The sequence below is a fragment of the Lissotriton helveticus genome, chromosome 9 (genome assembly GCF_964261635.1).
Source record: "Lissotriton helveticus chromosome 9, aLisHel1.1, whole genome shotgun sequence".
NCBI lineage: Eukaryota > Metazoa > Chordata > Amphibia > Caudata > Salamandridae > Lissotriton > Lissotriton helveticus.
In genome coordinates this window covers 821,345,356-821,367,164 of record NC_136070.1, presented here as the reverse complement: position 1 = coordinate 821,367,164, position 21,809 = coordinate 821,345,356, and the positions used below count along the sequence as shown (strand labels likewise).

At 45.7% G+C, this 21,809-nt stretch overlaps 1 protein-coding gene across 2 annotated transcripts in view; it reads right to left on the bottom strand.

Moving 5' to 3' along the window:
• LOC144781907 (protein jagged-2-like) overlaps window positions 1-21,809 on the bottom strand; it is a 672,332-nt gene that overhangs the window by 90,120 nt on the left and 560,403 nt on the right. The window contains exons 9-12 of one of the 2 annotated variants that reach the window (XM_078660988.1): window positions 15,857-15,970; window positions 13,318-13,431; window positions 3,044-3,090; window positions 946-1,119 (exon numbers count right to left, since the gene is read on the bottom strand). In XM_078660988.1, coding sequence (XP_078517114.1) covers window positions 946-1,119; window positions 3,044-3,090; window positions 13,318-13,431; window positions 15,857-15,970 — 449 coding nt within the window. The remainder of the gene's footprint in view (window positions 1-945; window positions 1,120-3,043; window positions 3,091-13,317; window positions 13,432-15,856; window positions 15,971-21,809) is intronic. The other variant, XM_078660989.1, reaches the window with a different exon arrangement.

Here is a 21,809-nt window from a genome sequence, read left to right as displayed (position 1 = left end):
CTGAGCCTTAGGCAGGGCGGAACAGTGTGTACCAGCATGCACAGGATTGGCAAGGAAGACGCAGACTAAACAGCTTAATCAATTTGTGGGTAGTTTTATAGACAGAACAAGCCCAGACTGGCTGCGGAACGATGTATAAGTGCTTCGAAACACCGACACAAGACCAGAGCACTACTGACTAGAGACATATTGGGGGCAGAGACATTCACGTAAGGGTGCACGGAGATACCCCTTTGGGGATGAGTCGTTTGCGCTATATTAAATGCCCATTAACGCAACTTAACATAATAAAGGAAAGAGAGACAGAAATCCTCATATTTTATTAGCTTGCCATCTGAACGATCAGCATTGTTGAAAAATAGTGATTTCTGAATATAGCCTGGTTCATTATTTTGGAATTTAACTTGAGGAAAAAATATGTTCAGAGTGATCTTTTCAGTTCTCTTAGGTTTCCCAAGCACTTTTTACCTCATTTTTTACATAAAAATGTGGAAACATTTCTGGAGATTTTCACATTTTCCTACGATTTAGCAAGAGTCAGGCCAACGAGGTGCAGACATAGGGGCTTATTTACAAGCCCCTAGCGCCACTTTTGCGTCATTTTTAACATGGGAAAAGTGACGCAAAAGTGGCGCAAGGGTGCTTGTAAACTGCCCCATGGTTTTTTTAATTGCTTTATTTAAGCGTGCGACATAAACATATTCCGCGCCACGTTTGTCCTGACACATCTTGATTTTTCATTCACATGATGCGATTGTATGGGATTTCAGTGGTAGAAAATGGCACAGAAAACAACAAATAGATTTCACAGTATGGGCAGCAGAGAGAAAGAGAGAGAAGAGGGGGGAGAGCGAAAGAGAGAGAGAGAGAGAGAGAGAGTATAAAAGTGAAATTTTACGAGAGAGACAGTATAAAAGTGACATTAAAAAGTGACATTTTACTTACCTCGCAAAAGAGACCGGTGACACCACTTGGGCAGCTACAGAAGAAATGCTTCCCCACTTCCACACAGCGGCCTCCATTCTGGCACTTTAGACCGCTGCAGTTCCTAACCTCTGTCCCACAGTCGGGGTCCACATAACCTGGAGGGCAAAGGCACTTGTAATTGTTGCCCAGTACCTACAGAAGAAAAGAAACACACTCGATATCACAAACCAGTTCTATTTAAATTGCTAATTTGTCCACAACAAGATATGATCTTTATAAAATCAGGGTTTTCTTAGAAATCGAGTCAGGGATGAAGCAAAATTCCTCGAAAACAGATTTTATGCCGTCTTCGCTTCCAAATAGATCGAGTCAAATCCTCTATGTGTGTAATGGCTGATCCTGGCCAGGCCATCGAAAATAAAAACACACTATGTACTGTACACAGGTACGCCTTTTGCTTCTAGTTTATCTAATAACTACAGGTACTTTTGCCCTACAAGGGGCTTTAAAGATACATTCACCTATGAAGTGAAGAGAAGTAAGGGAATTACAAAATGAAGATAGCTAAAACAAATGAAAGAAAGAAAATATTATTAAAAGGAGGAAGATCGAGTTGAAAGTAGGGAAAGATGAGGGAGACCAGAATGTCAACTGTGAGTGTTCAATGACTAAGGTTTCTGCTTCACTTGCTCGGAGCATGCGTTTACAAAATCATCTGCGCACAGCCCTGAATGTCCTCTTCCTGTTCCCTTATAAAGTTTTCACACTTCTAGCGTGACAGGACACTGAAGCAAAGCAGTCATTCTCTAGAATTTCTGCTGGAGTATAATTTCCAGAAACTCTACACCACTCAGTGAGGGCTCCTCCGCTAAGGCCGAGAGCGTCGCCCCACTGCTCAAAAGGAAAAATAAAATGATAATAATGTATTGTTATTATCATTTTATTTTTCCTAATGCAGTCAGTGGCGGGCAGGGCTGGCCAGAGCAGGGGGAGGAGTGGTTTGCACTCCTTAAGTGTGCATGAACTGGTTGTCCTTCCCTCTAGGGCAGACCAAACAGTTCATGCGCACATTGCATGTTCCCACCAGGCTGCATTACACAGCCTGGCGAGGAACATGCTCAGGCTCCCTGTCCCAGTCTGAGCAGCGGTTCACACGCTCAGACCAATCACAGCTCTGCAGTGCAGCGTTGTATTTGGCTCAGAGGAGCCTGTGTGTCTGGGTGCCTCCTGCTGCCACCCGGGACAGGAAGATGAAGACGACGAGGACAGATTCGGAGGAGAGTTGGTGGCCGGCGGTTAAAGGTAAGTCCTTTTCTTAAAATTACAATCCTCCTCCAACCCCACCACCCCTTTCGGTAGCAGCCGCTGCTGACACCAGTCATTATTTTGCACGATCCCTCTCCATCCACAGAATATGGAAGCCATTCAATTGTCTCTGTGCTCTTCTAGCCCAGAGTGTTCTAGCTATGCTAAGGTTATCAACAGGTCGTCTGGGCAGACCATTTCTTTGTTCCATCTCTGTCTGCCTGTTTGATGATCTGGTTCTGCTTGCAGGTGCCACACAGCTCCAAAGCATAGTACGAATACAAGAGGGGGGAGCGGGCATACCTGTCTGGTTCCTCTGATGATACTAAATGTATCTGACAGAAAACCTCCTTACTTTCTGTGTACCAGGATTTTCAGATTCAGTATTTTGACCCTGTTGATGTCCTACTTGTCTCTGTCAAACCTCTGCAGAGTTCCGAATAAACAGCTCAACTGGATCAACAGCTTTCTCCCCACCAAAAGAAAGCACTACATCTGGTTCAAAATAATTCCTGGTTTGACACATTACGAGGATCCAATTACAAAGTTCACCTGACATTTAATGTTAGACACTGCCAGTATAATGTACTTTATTTCTACATCAATCAGAATTGTCATGCTCATAGGAACAGGAGTGCAGGGAGAAAGAGTGACTTCCTACCTTGCTTGCTTCCAAGGACGGTGTGCCCTGCAGAAGTCCCAATACATAAAATATATACAAAATGTCACCTTGTTGTCAATTTTTATGATTTGCAAATATAAACCTATGTCAGGTCAGAGTCCTGTACACTACACAGCATGAACCACCCACCTGGCACTTTCCTCCATTTCGGCATCGTCCAAGGCACACATCACTTCCTGTACACAATGATAGAGAACAGACAGTATTTAGTAATGGAAATGAGTAAAAGCTCATAATGAAGACCAACTGAGCAATTGCATTTGGGAGCTGCCCTTAGTTAAGCACAGATATCACCCCTATAAAGACAGAATGGCAACATAGAGGCAGACAAATTCTAGGAAAAGAATCCCACGTAATCAAAACGATCTCTACAACAGTGAAAGTGACTACCAACATTAACTGTGATCAAAACAGGGTGAATCCGAACCTGCCTACCTGCAGGGACTCTGCTCTGTTCTTTGGTCCCCTGTTGCTGCTTGTCCGCCCTTCCTGAGACTCTACACCTCGCCGTACCCGCTTCGCGGGTCCCACTTCGCTGTGTGCGTCTCCTGCCGATTCTGGACAGAAGGAAGGGTTGTGTCCTTGGAGGTTGTGGGGTGTGTTGTGAAGCAGCAGGGCTGCGAGCGGTGGGACCAGGGACTCCATCTCCCAGGAGTCCCTGCTAGTCTGACCCGAGACACCTGGGCCGCTCTCCCTGCTTGCCCCGCCCCCACCTACGGTGATAAAATCAATTGCCTCCTAATCCTGCTGGGAATCCGAACCTGCCTACCTGCCGGGACTCTGCTCTGTTCTTTGGTCCCCTGTTGCTGCTTGTCCGCCCTTCCTGAGACTCTACACCTCGCCGTACCCGCTTCGCGGGTCCCACTTCGCTGTGTGCGTCTCCTGCCGATTCTGGACAGAAGGAAGGGTTGTGTCCTTGGAGGTTGTGGGGTGTGTTGTGAAGCAGCAGGGCTGCGAGCGGTGGGACCAGGGACTCCATCTCTCAGGAGTCCCTGCTAGTCTGACCCGAGACACCTGGGCCGCTCTCCCTGCTTGCCCCGCCCCCACCTACGGTGATAAAATCAATTGCCTCCTAATCCTGCTGGGAATCCGAACCTGCCTACCTGCAGGGACTCTGCTCTGTTCTTTGGTCCCCTGTTGCTGCTTGTCCGCCCTTCCTGAGACTCTACACCTCGCCGTACCCGCTTCGCGGGTCCCACTTCGCTGTGTGCGTCTCCTGCCGATTCTGGACAGAAGGAAGGGTTGTGTCCTTGGAGGTTGTGGGGTGTGTTGTGAAGCAGCAGGGCTGCGAGCGGTGGGACCAGGGACTCCATCTCCCAGGAGTCCCTGCTAGTCTGACCCGAGACACCTGGGCCGCTCTCCCTGCTTGCCCCGCCCCCACCTACGGTGATAAAATCAATTGCCTCCTAATCCTGCTGGGAATCCGAACCTGCCTACCTGCCGGGACTCTGCTCTGTTCTTTGGTCCCCTGTTGCTGCTTGTCCGCCCTTCCTGAGACTCTACACCTCGCCGGATCCGCTTCGCGGGTCCCACTTCGCTGTGTGCGTCTCCTGCGGATTATGGACAGAAGGAAGGGTTGTGTCCTTGGAGGTTGTGGGGTGTGTTGTGAAGCAGCAGGGCTGCGAGCGGTGGGACCAGGGACTCCATCTCCCAGGAGTCCCTGCTAGTCTGACCCGAGACACCTGGGCCGCTCTCCCTGCTTGCCCCGCCCCCACCTACGGCGATAAAATCAATTGCCTCCTAATCCTGCTGGGAATCCGAACCTGCCTACCTGCCGGGACTCTGCTCTGTTCTTTGATCCCCTGTTGCTGCTTGTCCGCCCTTCCTGAGACTCTACACCTCGCCGGATCCGCTTCGCGGGTCCCGCTTCGCTGTGTGCGTCTCCTGCGGATTATGGACAGAAGGAAGGGTTGTGTCCTTGGAGGTTGTGGGGTGTGTTGTGAAGCAGCAGGGCTGGGAGCGGTGGGACCAGGGACTCCATCTCCCAGGAGTCCCTGCTAGTCTGACCCGAGACACCTGGGCCGCTCTCCCTGCTTGCCCCGCCCCCACCTACGGCGATAAAATCAATTGCCTCCTAATCCTGCTGGGAATCCGAACCTGCCTACCTGCCGGGACTCTGCTCTGTTCTTTGGTCCCCTGTTGCTGCTTGTCCGCCCTTCCTGAGACTCTACACCTCGCCGGACCCGCTTCGCGGGTCCCGCTTCGCTGTGTGCGTCTCCTGCGGATTATGGACAGAAGGAAGGGTTGTGTCCTTGGAGGTTGTGGGGTGTGTTGTGAAGCAGCAGGGCTGCGAGCGGTGGGACCAGGGACTCCATCTCTCAGGAGTCCCTGCTAGTCTGACCCGAGACACCTGGGCCGCTCTCCCTGCTTGCCCCGCCCCCTGAATCCATACCCCCTACAAAATTGGGCCACCCTATCCGCTGCGCGGGAGCGTCCCGGGAGAAGCCCGGGACAAGGGCGGGCCGTCTGAGACCGTCCGAGGCCGACAGAGGTTGGGTTGGGACATCCCTCTTTTAAGTGTGCTCTCGCCCATTTGTAACTTGTTTGGTTAGACCGTTGATCTTTTCCTAACTGTTTTATATTTGTTTGTAAATATAAATTTGGTTTTGGTGTTATATCCACTATTATTGTTGTAATTTTTAATGCTGGTTGGTAGCTAAGTAGTGACGGTAAAATGCCCCTGAGATCAGGTAAAGAAAGACTAGTACAAGTCTCGACAACAAATGGGGTATTTACTGGTACCATTGATCATTTTTTTTAAACGTACAACAAGTATACTGGAAAAGGATATAGCCTCTGTTGAAAAACGGCTTTCTATTGATTTAATAACTGGGAAAAGGTCTTCATTGGGGAAAATAGGGCAGACTGTATCCCCTGTTCCACTACGTGAACTTGATCCCAGCGATAATCTATATAAAAGCCCAAATTTGACCCCAGGGAATATAGAACATGATGTAGTAACCCATGACCTGGAGATATCAACATGCAGTTCCCCTCTCGATGACTTATTGAGCACCAACAATACTGCTGATCTTTCTAGTTCTATAGCTAGTGGAGGGAACACTAGTCCAATTATGGTATCACCGCCCAGATGCATCAACAACAAGAGGAAGAGGGTAGAGATAGTTCAGAAGGGGGGCACTGCAAAGCTATTTAAAAATAAGTGTACAAGTAAACTCACTTCGAATTTAATAAATCCCCCTACCACAATTTCTGGGCTTATAACACCTAGCGACCAAGTCATCAATCAACCCTCGTCCAATAATGATGACATCCTTCTGGGGAAATTAGAACTCTTGATGAAGTCATTATTGTTGCCATTGTTGGAAAGGACAAGGTTGCTAAATGATAAAATGGATCAGTTGGAGCTATTAGTCAGAGAAAACACGGTCCGGTTGGAAAAGATCCCCAGAGTTCAGGCTAATAATGTGACTACTCAAACAGGAGGCCAGCTGTAGCCCATCAATGACACGCCAAGGGTAGGGCCAACTGTTAACTTAGTACCCCATCAACAAGAACATCCAAAGCAGGGGAATTCACAAACCCGGGGGAAAAACACCTATAGTAGGTCTAGTATCCAAAACACAGCCAGCCCCTAGTAACAGTGATAATGTAACCAAGCCTTTGGGTCAAGGCCAACCTGAAATGAAGTCTGTTAAACCTAGATCTCCTAGTGTTAACTTACCGCTCGAATCAGAACCTTATACCATCATTTTAACTGGGGTTGTTCCTCTGGAGGTGGGGAAAATCGAAACATATAGGGATCTCCATAACAAAGTCAACTTCTGGCTCAACAAAAACAGAACCCTCCCACCCATGTCCTCCAATGAAATCCTCATTGTTAGGAGAGTAAATTGGGTGCGGTACTGCCCAAAAGATTTAGAGGGGGACTGTATTATAGTCAGCTTCAGGGATCCCTGGGTGGTGGACTTTGTTCGCAGAAACCCAATGTTTGGTAAGGTGGGTGATGTCCAATCGTTATCCCTGCAATACTTTTATCCCCAAAGAGTCAGGCCTAGTGGATTACCTCACCAAATACATCTCCATCAAAACAGTAGACCTAGAGGAAGGTATTGTCAGGGTTCGGCACCATTTTTCCCGTTTTATCCACCTCTCCAGAATCGCTATGACCCGCTTAGTGGTCTTGAAGGAGTTGATTGACCCTTGTGTGTGATAGCCGATAAAAGCTGTAATAGTTATACAGCCAATAGTTTAGAGGATTCTCGGCTATCCCAAAGTAAGCTGAAGCAAATATGTTCCCCAATACAGTGTAATAAAGATGAGGAGGGATTGAGGTCGTTGGGCGGGAGCAATAGTGTGGGAGAGGGTGATAATAGCACTGTGGTGGACGACGTGATAGACAGTCCGTTGTTGGTCAGGGATGGGAGCTTGATAACTGATCACCAAGAGGCCACGAAAATAAGCCAATCCATTGTATTTTCCAAACAAGTTCCAGTGATCAAAATAGTCTCATGGAACATAGCTGGATTGAAGGGGAAAATAGACGGGGCTGACTGGGGTGAGTTTATAGACCAGCATGACATAGTTATTCTCCAGGAAAGTTGGGCTCAGGACCCACTTTTTCGCTTAGGTTACATCAACTTTTACAAACCAGCCAATAGGAGGCAAAAAGGTAGACCATCGGGAGGGCTGGTAATTTGGATCAGGCAATCCCTTGGCTATAGGCCTTTGGAACTGATATCCCAAAATAAGGACATTTTGGGATTAAAGCTTAGTAGTAACAACCAAAGTGACATATTTATTATTAACATCTATGCAAGGGGTTTGCCGGGAGGCCGGAGCCCGGTAATTATTGATGACCTCGATCACTTGATGGATTCAATTGGGAGGGACAAATTTATTATAGTGGCAGGGGACCTAAACAGCACCTTCGAACCGTTACCCGGAGAGGGTGAAGGTAGCTATGGAGAGGTGGACCAATTATGGAATGTGCCAGCCCTTGCTCTTAATCCTATTAAAAGGGTAACTGAGGCAGCCTTACATTGGCTAGGCTTTTGCTTGGATTGGGGCCTAAGAGCAGCCAATGGTCGAGCAAATTCAGACAAAATAGGGCAGGTTACGTTTGATAATGGTATAAACTCTAGTAGGATTGATTATTTTTTAATCAAAATAGAGTTTTGGTCTGAGTTAGATGACATGGTAATTCAAGCACGACCCGAGAGCGACCATAACCCGTTGACACTAAGCCTAAAAAAAGCATCTAATTGTTTGACAAGCGAAGCCATCTTAACTAATGACTGCCGTAGAGTCCGCTGGTGTAGGGTTTTGGAAGACCCAAGGTCCCTTAAAAAAATATCCCATGAAGTCGCAACCTGGGTTAAAAGAGCCAATATAGTGATTGCTGATTCAGGCCCATTAGAACAGATTAGCTTTTTACATGAGCAACTGTTTGATAATTCAAAAACCCATTTCACGAAGACTGGTACATTTGGGAGAATGGAGGGAGTTCGGCCAGGAGCGAAATGGTATGATAAATCTTGCCGACAGGCCCACCGCTCATTGATTAAGGCTATAAAATCTAGGGTGTCATCTGATATCAAAGCGGAAAGGACAAATTATAAAATGGTCCAGAAGAGGGCCAAGCAATCATGGGACGACTGTCGTTGGCAGGACTTGTATGAGGTCTGCTTGTCATCAAATCAGCAAAAATTTTGGGAGGTTGTAAAATGGGGAGGGACACAGGACTCACAAATATCATCTAACCATGTCCCAGCAGAGGATTGGATGGCCCACTATGCATCACAGTTTTGTGGTCCAAATGAGGCATTAAGAGATGCTCAGACGGCCCGGTCGACATTGCCTCTAGTGCAACGTCCATTAGTCCCGTTCGATCCTAAAGAGGCTGAGAAGGCTCTAAGTTTAGTGCAAGCTGGAAAAGCCCCTGGAATGGACTGCGTCCCGGCAGATCTATTCAAATACGATCAGCATAATTGGGTACAATACATCACGTTATTAGCCAATGCCATTGCCAATGGGGCTAGGGTCCCAGATTCATGGAGAGGTGCAGAGATCTTACCGGTCTTTCAAAAAGGTGATCGTTCGTCTCCAGGGAACTATCGTCCCATCAGCCTTATAGACGCCATGCAGAAGGTTATTGCAAGAATGGTTTTGGCAAGAATACAGACTTGGATGAGTACAGACAACATCGTATCTCCGATGCAAGCGGGTTTTAGGTCATGCACCAGTACAATAGATCAAGTGCTAAGATTCATTATGATTTATTGGAAGGTCGTGTTTTTAGGAGGGGGAACTATTTACGCAGCGTTTGTGGACCTCAAATCCGCATTTGATCTCATACCGAGAGAGAAGATGTGGGTTGCGCTGGGGAAAATGGGGATGCCACCTGAACTTCTGGAATTAACTATAAGATTGCACAAGAACAACTTTGCAAGAGTAAGATGGGGTAGGCAGGGCCAGGTGACAGAGCCCTTCCCGGTTACCCGTGGCGTAAAGCAGGGCTGTGTGCTCGCTCCCACCTTATTTCTTTTATTTATTAACCAAGTAGTGCAGTTCCTCGAAGACACCCCCACAGATGCTCCAGTTTTAGGAGGCAGAAATTCCCTCTACTAATCTTTGCAGACGATACGTTGATCCTGGCCAAAACTCAATCGGAGTTACAGTCTGCGATTAACAAGTTCATGGACTTCTGTAAAAATAATGATTTAGAGATAAACGTCTCAAAAACGAAATTCATGGTCTTAACAAAAAATAAACCACACCTTAGCCATGTCTGCATGAATGGCATTCACCTTGAACAGGTGAATGTTATGACTTATTTGGGTATAGTCTTAGACTATAGGTTGCGATGGAAGCCACAGATTGAAGCCTTATGCCTTAAATCAGCCCGCCTAACGGGGTGCTTGGTCAAGGAGCAACGCTGCTCACATACAAAAAGGATAACACCAGCAATAAAAATATATAACGCAAAAATTAGATCTGCAATCCTTTATGGAGCAGATCTATGGGGTTATGCGGACCTGGCACCTCTGGATAAAATACAAAAGAAGTTTTTGCGGAGCCTGGTCAGTCTCCCACAATTCACCCCGATATTACCCCTTCTCTCTGATATGGGATGTCATTCTTTTAAGGATCTTGCACGTTATAGGATGGTAGCGCTGTGGCGCCGCATTTGGTCTACACCAGAATTGATCTTATTTGCTAACGAAATCTTGGACCTATGCTCAATTTTGGGGTCTGGTAACCTCCCGTGGTTTCGGGCAGTGAAGTCCATTTTACTAGATATGGGCTTAAGTTTGCAGTGGTCTGACCCGGGAAAAAATGCTTTTCCATCAAAACAAGAATTTAAAACACTATACTGGGCGACTGTAAAAGCCCAACATGTCAAGTTATCTCAGTCTGCCAATCTGACAGGAGTGTTCTTGAGCCATAAGATAGATTTCCGCTTAGAGCCATACTGGGACAACATCACTAAAGGTTTGGATAGGAAAATCTATCATCAGTTTAGAATAGGCTCATTACCAGTTAGGTCGTACACACATAAATGGCCTGGTCAACTAACAGAGTTCTGCCCTTGGTGGAACGACCAAAAGGAATCTCTAGGTCATATTGTTTTTGCCTACCCTGCTTACATAGCTCCCCGCCGTAAATGGCTTATACCCATCTGCAAAAGGTTGAAGACAAGGGGGTGTGGTGAAGCTCTTTGGATTTTAAGATCCAATACCGCAGAATGCTTAACCATAGGAGTGGCTAAATTTTTAGGTTGGGTATGGGCTATTAGAGCTAGGCACCCATCAGTTATATAACTGGATGTTACTTTAAAGTATATTTAATCTATTTTTAATGTTTAAAGTACTGATGATGTATCTATGAACACTGTGGTAATCTTATGCCGTTTTATGTGTAATGTTTGTATTGATTATGATGTCTTTTATGATTTTAACAAATCGAAATAAAGACGTTTGAACTGAGAAAACAGGGTGAACGAGTTCCCCCTTGCTTCTGATCCAGACAGAAGCTCAACATCATTAGGGAGCACAATCACAAACACAATAAACAACAAGCATTTGCAATGCAATAGGTCTCACATTTACACGAGTTTGAGCTATTGGCATTGTAACTGACAATGCCTTTTATTTATGTTTTGGTTTAAAAAAATAAATAAACGCCATTGTCATTTACAATGACAATAGCTTGAACGTGCATAAATGAGAGTCCGAGCATCGTTGCAAATGTATAACGTTGAGCCCCCCCCCTTGCTCGCCCTAACGAAAGCAGCCTGCACTTTTATAAAATAAATAAATAAGCGCGTCCTCTATAGTTAAAGCGGACGTGCTATAATTTTAATAAATACAATACTAAAGCGGCCAGCATTAAGTAAATAAATAATTAAGTGTGGCCGCTATAGTTAAAGCGGACACGCTATAATTTAAATATATACATTAGTAAAACCAGAGGGCCTGCTGAGATGTCGTGGGTTGGAATACAGAAGATTATTTAGGAAAAAAGTGCTTACCGACTTATGAAGGAGACTGTGTAATGCCACAAGTAAAAGATCCAGTCCTCATGGGCGGTACCAAATGGAGACAGGGCGGTAACAAGGAGGGACTAACAAGCCTCACAATGAATCAGAAGCCAGCATTTACCAAGGACAATGACACCAGCCAATGAAAAGTATTGGCGGAGAGTGGGCGAGGTTCATACAGCATACTCAAATACTTCATGCCTCGCAGAGTGGGCAGAGCATGCGCGTTGCCGCTAGGCTCGACCTAAAAAAGGTTTCTTTCTGACCTTGTCACTGGTAAGTTATCTGAATGCAGCTTCCAGTAGTCATATATATCCACCCAAGTGAACGGGTTTGTGGACAGACACTCCAATCATTGAAATCTGTGACTGAAATTATGGACCTTCCAAGGGACCTTCTTCACAGCCAAAAATATGAAAGTCAAGTAGATCTATTTTGTGATCAAGCATAACTCAGTCTACAGAATGTAATCAGAAGAAGTCCAACAAGTCACAGCAGTCAACAGATTCAATGTAAAAAACGAGAAAGGACACCAGAAGCTATCTATACACAATAGACAACACAACCATTCAAATGTATTATCAACACAGAGGTAGGCAAAAAAAACACCAGTGGCCCACAAAAGGTGGCCTTTACTGATCAGGCATGAAGTAGGCATGCAGACTGTATTTAACTAGTCACCAGAACGAAACAGATACAGTAAACGGTGCCAATATTTGGGGAAGCTAAATATACTTATAGAATCAAGTACAAACTATTGGGCCTTATATTGTTGGACCAAAATGAGGCAAGCTAAATATCGCTAAATGTTACCACAAGAAAGGCAAGGAAATGGATCCATTTTACGACCCAAAAAATGTAAACAGCACTGGCCAATGACCAAGGCAAGATGTCTACTTTTAGCAACTTGCATGTAATAATAGTGTTTAGGAAGGAGGAAACACCTTAGATTCAGTGCTCTTTTAATCTATAGATTTGCTACATATGCCTTTCTGAGTAAATGTTACCATCAGACTGGTAAAGAGCAGTTATTCAATGGCTTCACCCGAGGTTTGAGGCCCTAAACTAAATATATAAACCGTGAGAATACCAAAAGTAATGGATTGCTGAAAATAGCCTTTGAATTCATTTCTGTGAATTGCTGGTTATGTTCACCATCTGGAATGAATGCTGTGCCACAATCAAGCAGTTTCAATTTGTTCTTCAATGGCATTCTCGTGTTTAACTTCTCCCTTCCCCAAGCTTTTTTTATATAAATGTCCCATCTCTTCCTCGTAATACTCCTGAAACTCTACGTACCTGGAATTCAAAGTTAACCCGCAGTATCTCTGCATGTGCATTTGCCTAATCTGTAATCTCCCTCTGCAGGTTCAGCAGTAGTCCATAGCTGTTAAATTGGCAATTCTAGACAAGTTAATCCATAGCTTCCTTTCTTGTATCCCTCAGCTATTCTAATGTTTTTCTCTTCCTCCAAGACACTCTGATGCTTTCTAGGGAAGCAAAACAGATCCTGTTTGGGAACTGCAGAAACCACTCATTTGATCTTACATGGGTCCAGCGTAAACTTACATTATCAGATGCAATTTGTCACCAACGCAAGCGCCAACCAATTCAACTCTTCGGTAGCCAACACTTGGATTGCGAACAGGTCCTGTTTGGTACCAATTCTAAGATAATTTGCTGTACTTTATCTGAGACCAACACATATACTAGCTGACACAACATACTGGAGAGGCTGAGAGACAGACTAATTGACAATGTTCTTCCACCATGGGAGAATGCCATGAGTCAGTCTTGGACTAACAAATGGGTAAGAAATTACATGTTTCACCAGCAGTGATGCCATAAGGCCTCCTTGCATCACAAGCAAAAGATCACAAATGGTAAAAAATGTTCTTACTGATGTTGCAGTTTTGACCAGTCCAACCCTCGCGACAGTCACAAAAATATCCTCCAATCAGGTTTTTGCATCCTCGAGCATGCACACAGGGGCTGTGATCACACTCATTGGAATCTGTAACAGAACAGGATTACAATACAGCATAACATTTTATTAAATTGTACACAATCTGTAGGCGCAGGGTACATCGATAGAAAGTCACTTTAGTACTGGTTATTCCCATTCTCCAGTTGATATACCATCTCCCTATCTCTCTCTCTCCATCTCTCTCTTCTGGGTCATCATCTATTTGTACTCCTACCACAGCCAACAAGCGTTTGGACCCTTTGCAGCGATTAGATCTGGGGCTTGTTCAATCGATATACACAGTAATTTGATGGGTGGATCAAAAATGGTGTCTGTAACTCTGGTAGCTTTACTCTGTGGGACGTACATGTTAGTCTGCTTCCATTTATGGTCTTCTATCGAAATAAGTCCTAGTGTGGTTTGGAGGGTGATTTCCCCCTAGACCACACTAAGGGCCTTATTATGAGTTTCGCGGTGTGGGACCACCCTGCTCCCGCACTGCCAAATCCATGTTTGAACCGGCCTGCTGATTAGGAGTTTTCCCCTGTCTAGTGGGCTGTTTTTTGGCATTCCCATGGTGGTGCCTATGGGCAGCACAATGGAAACTTCAAAATCAGTACCTGCATGGCATGGACAGCTGCAATCCATGTCGTGCAGGTACAGGGGTGCATGCACACAGGGGGCAGATGCTGTGCCCCCCTTTGTGCATCCACATGGTGTGAGGCACCAGAGGGCCCTGCGGGGCCCCCTTTGATCCAAAACCACCAGCCTTTTCATGGCGGGGCTCCACCATGAAAAGGCTGGTGGTCCAGAAACTCAAAATATGCTGAGCGGGACTGCGCCAGTCACTGCTCCGCAAAATGTGTTGGGGCGCTCCAGCTCCACCACCAGGCAATGACTGCTGATACAATTATAAAAGTCGTAATCAGCTAAACGGTGGACTGCCACTCCTGCGCCACCACGAGTCTGGCGGTCACAAGACCTCCAGACTCGTAATCAGGCCCTAAGTCTTTTTTTTTTTAATCTCTTCCTCACCAGCCTTTCCTGCCTCCCATCTTGTTCTTTGCTTGCCTCTGCCCAGCTCAAGAGCATGAGGCCATCTCCTCAACTTTAAAATCTGACTGAAAAGCAGAAGGCTAAACTGACATGGTGATGAAGATCAACAATGTCACTTGGGACCTACAGTTTTTTTTGCTGTTCCACGTTCCGTTGATGTTCTCAACTTTTTTCTGTATCCCCAATCTTCAGGTAATCATGATTGCTCTTGGAAGGAGAAGAGGCACACACTGGCATACAGTAGAGGGGCCTTGCATCACACTTTTCAAACTACATTAACCGCATGCGCGCTAGCGGTTTTCCCGCTGCGCGCTGCGTTTTGCAAATTACCACGTTACATGACGAGCTCAGCTCATCATCAGCGCACGGCAGGTTACGCTCATGACGAGCTGAGCTCGTCATCAGCCCCGAAGGGGTTAAATTCATGTCCCGTTTGGAACCGATGATTCTGCACTGGAGTGTTGGTGCTAAAACTGAGCTATATGGGCAGGATGGAGCAGTGGCACCAGAGCCCTGAGAAATAGGAGCCCCCTGCACTCCAATTAAGGCTGCATTTTAATATCCAGTCGGAGGCTGGAGAGTCCATTTCCTTTGCTTATATTAAGATGCATGGCACCCTTGTTATACCACTGATTAAAATAAAGGGCAATCCCAGCTGGCATATTCTGCTGTAGTTAATTCTCGAATGAACACTTGCCACCACCACCGGGACCCGCAGATGCTAAGGAATGAATAGCAAAATCTTCCTGTGGATCTTAATTTTGTGGAAAGAGAAAGAAAGCGTTACATTCATTTGTTCCTCAAGATTTTATCCATGCTAACTAGAGGACATGGGGTGTGGTGGTTAACCTCAATCTCACTAGGCACAAAGAGTAGCGTCACAGACTTTCTAAGCCCATGATCAGCACTTCTGTCTTGTCAGCATTGAGCTTCAACAGTTTACTAATCATTCAGGCATGGATGGTCGATTAATAGGGCTGGAGAGAATGCGGGTTGATCAAAGTGCAGAAGAGCTTGGTCATCTGAATAACAGGCTTACTAACCATACTGACGGATCTTATAATAGCCAATTAGCTTATCACAAAGGATTTGGGAAGGGACAGTAGTTTTCCTTAGACAACTTGGGAGGTAAAAAGACACCCACCCACTCCCAGCAGTCTGTGTTGTCCTGGCATGGTTGGGCAGAGGCCGTGAATGCCACAACCAACAAGTAAGATGTTCTCCCACGATAATCTGCCAATTTCTTCTTCCTTCAACTAATTCCAGTATTTCAGATATTCTATCGTTATCCCATTCGCCATTGCTCTTCCCCCATCTATGTCTCGTCGTTCTCTCTCAACCACATGCACATATTTAAAAGGTATTTATATTTCAATGCGATCATAGTGTTCCATTAAAATGGAGTGAGGGTACCTACCAAGTTGGCATGTCCTTCCGGTCCATTCTGGAGGGCAGTGGCACAAGAAACCGCTGGCGAGGCTTTCACAGGTACCGCCATGGGCACACGGCATGGAAATACACGCGTCCACTTCTGAGGATCCAGGTTCGGAAAGCATGGAAGAGACAGACAAACCAGAACTGTAAAGGGAGCCCACTTACTCTGAGACCTCACACACACAACCCTCTTCACTTTCATCATTCTTTTGAATACTAAAAGGACTCACATTTCATTCTTGGGTGTCAGCCATATACATCTCCTTTGACCAATGTTGGATTTAGGGATTCCTCAAGCGAACAGGTCCTACTCTACCACTTTCTACCCAGTGTTGCTAGACTCCCATGCACAGCCCTCTAGTAATACATTTCTTTTTGCAGTGCTGGACACTCATAGACTGTCACATGACACTATATTGAGGTCGATAATAATGACTTACAAAAATATATAACCTAGTGCACGGCTTACCACTACACTGCCAAGGTAAGCATATAATATTGCATTATTGCCCATTGCCAAGGGCCACACTGGTTATTAAAGACTCTGAACGCAAGTCATGGGACTAAACCACAGGTAAAATAATATAACAAGGGAGAAGGCCTTTAATAACCAGTGTATTACAAGGCACAAGAGCTCTAGTGCTCCTAGGACATTCCCTCTGAGGATAGAATGTTCTAAAATAAACATGGAAAAACAGAAAGACAAACATTGCAATGTTGGAGCACAAAGTCTATCCCAGCCAGTATTGGGCACGTGGAAATTTATTGTCTTCAATTAGGTACACAACTATCCTATTTACTAATTACTATTCTCACCTAAACATGTACTTCACTTATGCTTAACTTGCAACCTACTTGTTATGTCGATGTAGTGGATGTAATACTGACATTTATAATGTAAAGGCAATAGGGTCTGCACTGTATGGCACGGAATTATGGGGCTGTTCGAATACTAACAGTTTAGACATTGCGGAATATATGTTTTTGAGATCTATACTAACCCTTCCCCCAAGTATTTCCCTCATGCCAGTATATTTCGACCTAGCACAGAGAAAGATTTTGCACAAGATAGAATGAAGACTACTCCCTTTCTGGTATTAACTGTGGACTACCCCAGCCCTTGAACCGTATTGGGCAGGCATAAGTGACCTCATGTCCCCTCAGTGTGTGTAGAAGATCCCCTGGTTCCTTACACTAAAGTCATTACTGCAGACATAGGGCTGGGCAATTACTGGCCTTCCCCAGAGTTGATGTGCCTGTTACCCTGAGATAGTATGAAATAGGTATTTTGTAGCCGTTGAAATTGTGACACAAAGGAAGATTAACACTAAATTTCACTGAAGCAAAACCCTGGGCGCGCTACGAGGTGACAATTGACAAAATTGCTCCACCGCTAGCTTGGAAGCTAGATCTTCAATTTTAGATATGGTACCCTTTCCATTAAAGCATTTAGCTCTAAATGGCATGAGGAGAGTGAGGTGGATGACCAGTGTCCAGCATGCATGGGGGTGTGGAATAATTGGAACACATTATATTCTTCTGTCCTTGCTATAGAAACCTCCGGCTCAAGTGGATTGTGCCCCTCTGTAAGAACTTGGGCACCAGGAGGTATTTAGACCATCCTTGAATCTTGTGAACCACACAAGCAGAGCACTTGTGTTTGGTTTGGCAAGATATCTAACGGCACTATGGTTGAGGCGTAATAAGCAGCTAGATAGTGAGGTGGGTGGTTGAGCTCCTGTTTTGTGTCCATGGGTAATGTCTTTACTTCATTCCAGAGTGGCAAGAGGGGCAAGATGCTCACATATATCCACAAATGCACCCGGCCAAAACTATTGTAACATGTATGTCTCTGCCACTGGCTTAACACATGTCCCCGCAGCCCCCCAGAGGATCTGGGCATGGAGACCCGCTCAGCACAGTACTCAGGCCTTAAAGCTCCATATTAAATACGGAGTGGGGGTCTCTTCATGTACATTGAAGTGGGGCCCTCTCAACTTTCGTAACGCCAGTAGTCTCTGCCACACATATTTTAACTCTCCTCTAAGTTAGGGAACCGTTATAGAGTTCGTATTTATCGTTTGCAATTTTAAAAATTTCGGGAATGAAGACGCTACCTTTTAATATGGTTTTTAATTGTTAGAGAAATCAGCTCTGCACTGGCCACTTTATTCCAAACAACAACTGCGATCTCTTGTTTATCTACAAATAGCAATGTATAAGAATTTGCTAAGATGCCTATTATTTTGTATACTTCTGTCTAGTGTCACTGGATGCCTCTATTTTTTGATGATGTTATTACTGTGATTGTGTGTTATATATTATTGTATTTTTACCTATTTGGCCCTCGTTATTTAAAATTATATGTATTTTTTATGTGTGATATAAGTACTTTTATGATCTTAGTGATTGAAAATAAAGTTACAAATGAAAAACAAATGCATGCGGACGTTTTTGTTATGCATTATAATGCATGTGATATAGTGGTGGCCACCCCCCCCCCTCCCACCAGCACAGCTCCCACTACTATCAGGTGCTATCAGTGTGGGAGAGTTGAAGATACATTTCTGGTCCTTTACTTCTAGTGCTGGCATTCTGCAACTCACTCTTTTCTTACATTTGGAACACTTCCTGGAACCTTGCTGACATCCACTTCTACCACTTTATCATTTTGGAAGACTTTCTGAGTATCCCACTTCACATTTATCCGTACAACACTGGACTCTTACATCATAACAAGGGAGAAAGTGTTTGGTGAAGTAAATAAAACATGTAAAATAATTCAGAAATTACATGAACGATGCTGTGCTAGTGAAACTCTTTTAAATAGCGTTTACAAAGCTAGTAACTGGTATATATTCTAGAATGTGACTTACATTTTCCTATCACTGTAAGTTTACCTTTTTTGTCAAAAACGTGGGTGTGAGCATGTTTGCATTTTTGGACACAATGATGTAATTCTGCTAGTTCACCGTTTTCTGAAGGAAGGGTGACCAGGCGTCATCTTTACACCCAGCCTTCCATGCCTACCATTCCATTACTCATTCGATTACAGGAGAAAGTCCTGCCACCTTGCTGTTCAGGAGAGCTCTTGGATCAAAGATACCACAATGAACCACCAATTGGTCGATAGACCCTGACGAGATTTGTATCACTGACATGAATCACAAAGGCAAAATGAATGCTTAGGCTGATAAGCGCTGATGCACTAGAAACACGGTTTTCAAGAAAGGAGACCGAGTTCTTGTCAAGCAAAAGAAGACATTCAAGACTGATGCTCTGCTTGATGCTGAACCACTGGCGAGTAAAGGACATATGGTAACTGTCCAACGACCTGATGTTCGTTAGCTCCAGAGCTCATGCATGAGGCAAGTCCACCTGAGTGCCCAAGTCAAGATCCAACTCTGCTCCAGAGACGCCAGTTGAAGGCAACCATCTTCTGTCCTGTACAACTAGAGCTGAAAGACTGGTACAAGCACCTCGATGACTCACTAAGGAGTTAAAATGTGTATATATTTTTTCCCTACTTTTTATTTTTCAAAGGGAGAGATGTTGTGTCCTGTGTTTATTTGTATAAGGCCTCTAGTGGTCCTCGGCAGACACCTCACAAGTATTACATAATCTGGTGGGTGTGACTGGGTGTGGTTAATAAAGGTTGTGACGCAGTGCGTTCAGTTAACTGTTTCATACTGAAGAAAAAAGACATGCAAACCAGAGCTCTGCGTTTGGTGTGGTCATTTACATGCTTCAGGGTTGGGGAGGATACTACAATGTGGTGCATTCTTTGACTAGTGTCAGACGTCAAAACCATTACCGTGGCCAGAAACAGAAAAACATGTTATTTTCAATCGTGGACACCCCAGTGGGGTTTTTAGTGAGTGCTGAAACTCCGACTGGCATACAATGAAACCTCACTCAGTGGCGTCACTAGGGGGGTGCGGACCGCACCGGGTGACACCATCACCTGGGGTGACACCAATCACGCACCAGGTGTCACCCCAAGTGATCGTGGTTAGTGGGACAACGCGGCTTCGGCTCACTGGCGGTTGTTTGGTACATAATAAGCTATAGAACGGTGGCAGCCGGAAGAACTGACTGTTTGTGCGGCACGATGACAGAAGACGTTCTATAAAGTGCGAGTGGTCGAAGAAAGAGAATGGCATGCTGGGAGTCACATCACGTCGGACGCGGTAACCCTGGGCCTGCCTGCAGGCTGTCAGTCAACTCTAGTGACAGCAGTGGGTGCTACGGGTGCTCAGTTGCGATGGGTTAGGGAGACCAAAGTTAGCAAGTTTCAAAAACCCTTCGGAAACCTGCCAATGGAGAGAGTCCGAAGGGTTTTTGGAATTTGCCGACTTTGGACTGCCAGATTGCGGGAAGTCACTAGAAGCTGGAGCCGAGCTCTGCCGAGTTCGGGCTCATCGGGGCTGGTGGCTCTGAATGTTTTCCCCACACAGCTGGGTTAAAACCCTGGTGTACGGCCGTGAATGGCAGATTTGAATTGACCCCACAATCCCAAGCATCCCTAATCAAACACCCCTGCCGAGCCTCCTGTGACCCGTGTGTCCTGCTGAAACAGCCGGCCGCGTGCAAACAAAGCCTCCTTTCATTGGTCTGGCTTTAATCCCCTTAAGCGGGGCGCGGGGATGGCGGTGATGGAGCAGTGGCCTCATCTTCCATAGCCCCGGCCCATGGGTGTGGGCCTGACAGGGTCTCTTTGAGACAGCACAACTGTGTTTAGATGCTGTGTCCGCCAATCAGGGGACTCCCAGATATGACCCGCCTGGGGCTTACCCGCACAGGTATAAGAAGGTGCCCCCCCCCCACACACACACTTTTGTATAGATGCAGCAGTAGCACCAGTAAGCACCGGGATCGGCTCCACGCAAGCAGTCTCAGCAGAGAGGCCTCGAGGTAAGATAATGTCAGGTTTTTATCACATTTCCAATAGCTCCCGGTTTTTTAGGACAAAGCCTAGGCCAAGGATCTAATAGTCCAGGGTCACACAGCGTGATCAAATGGATAGGCTGATATTAAAAAGTGGGACTTTTTAATCCAAACTACACGATTTAGTCACTGGAGAGGATTGCACCTGTTTTATATGTCACGTGTTAACTAACACATGAGTTTGGATTTTGTATAGCGCCAACATGCCTGCTATTGTGTGGCTTCAAGAGCCATGGGCTGAATGAACATTGTCTCATTCGAAGTCAAACGAATCTAAAAGATGTACACTTCTTATGTTATCAAATACCTTATTAGGATCTTATAGAGGCTCAGCCCTTCCCTATACACAGCTGAAAGTCATGACGCAGCAAAATGATGCTTCTTGATAATGATACAAACGCTGTGGGTGAAGATTTGAGATCCCGACATTCGGGTTTCCAGCAGCAGCTTGGGACAGGGCACTTCTTGCCTTACTCAACTCACCGATTATACAAAAAAATGGCGTGCTTTTGTTGACATCTATTGTTTTAGGCTGCCGCGTCGTCCGGGCTCATAGCGCAGTAGCAAATAGTGTGCATGTTCCATTTTAACCCTCGGTCTCCTATGGGCAGGTAGTAGTGTCCCTGCTCTAGCCAATCACAACGCTGCCATTGCAGCGTTGTGATTGGCGCACGAGAGGGAGGGCGGCTGCTTGAAGCCTGCTTTCGCAAAAACGCGGCAGCCCAGGGCCGGTCAGGAGCTTTGAGGCGGCGCGGAGCGGGACCAGGCGGTAAGGTACGTTTTTTTTAATTATACCATCCCCTGAGACCCCATCTGCCATGCCATTGCTCTCTGGTGTCGACAATAATGTAGGAATGTTAGGCAGTGTCAAATCATTTTGCTACTCCTCCCTTTCCCTCACACATGTACCCTTACACACCCCTCTCTGCCTGTCTTTCCCTCCGGTCGAGAGGAGGTGACACCTTCACACGCACTGGGTGACACCAACC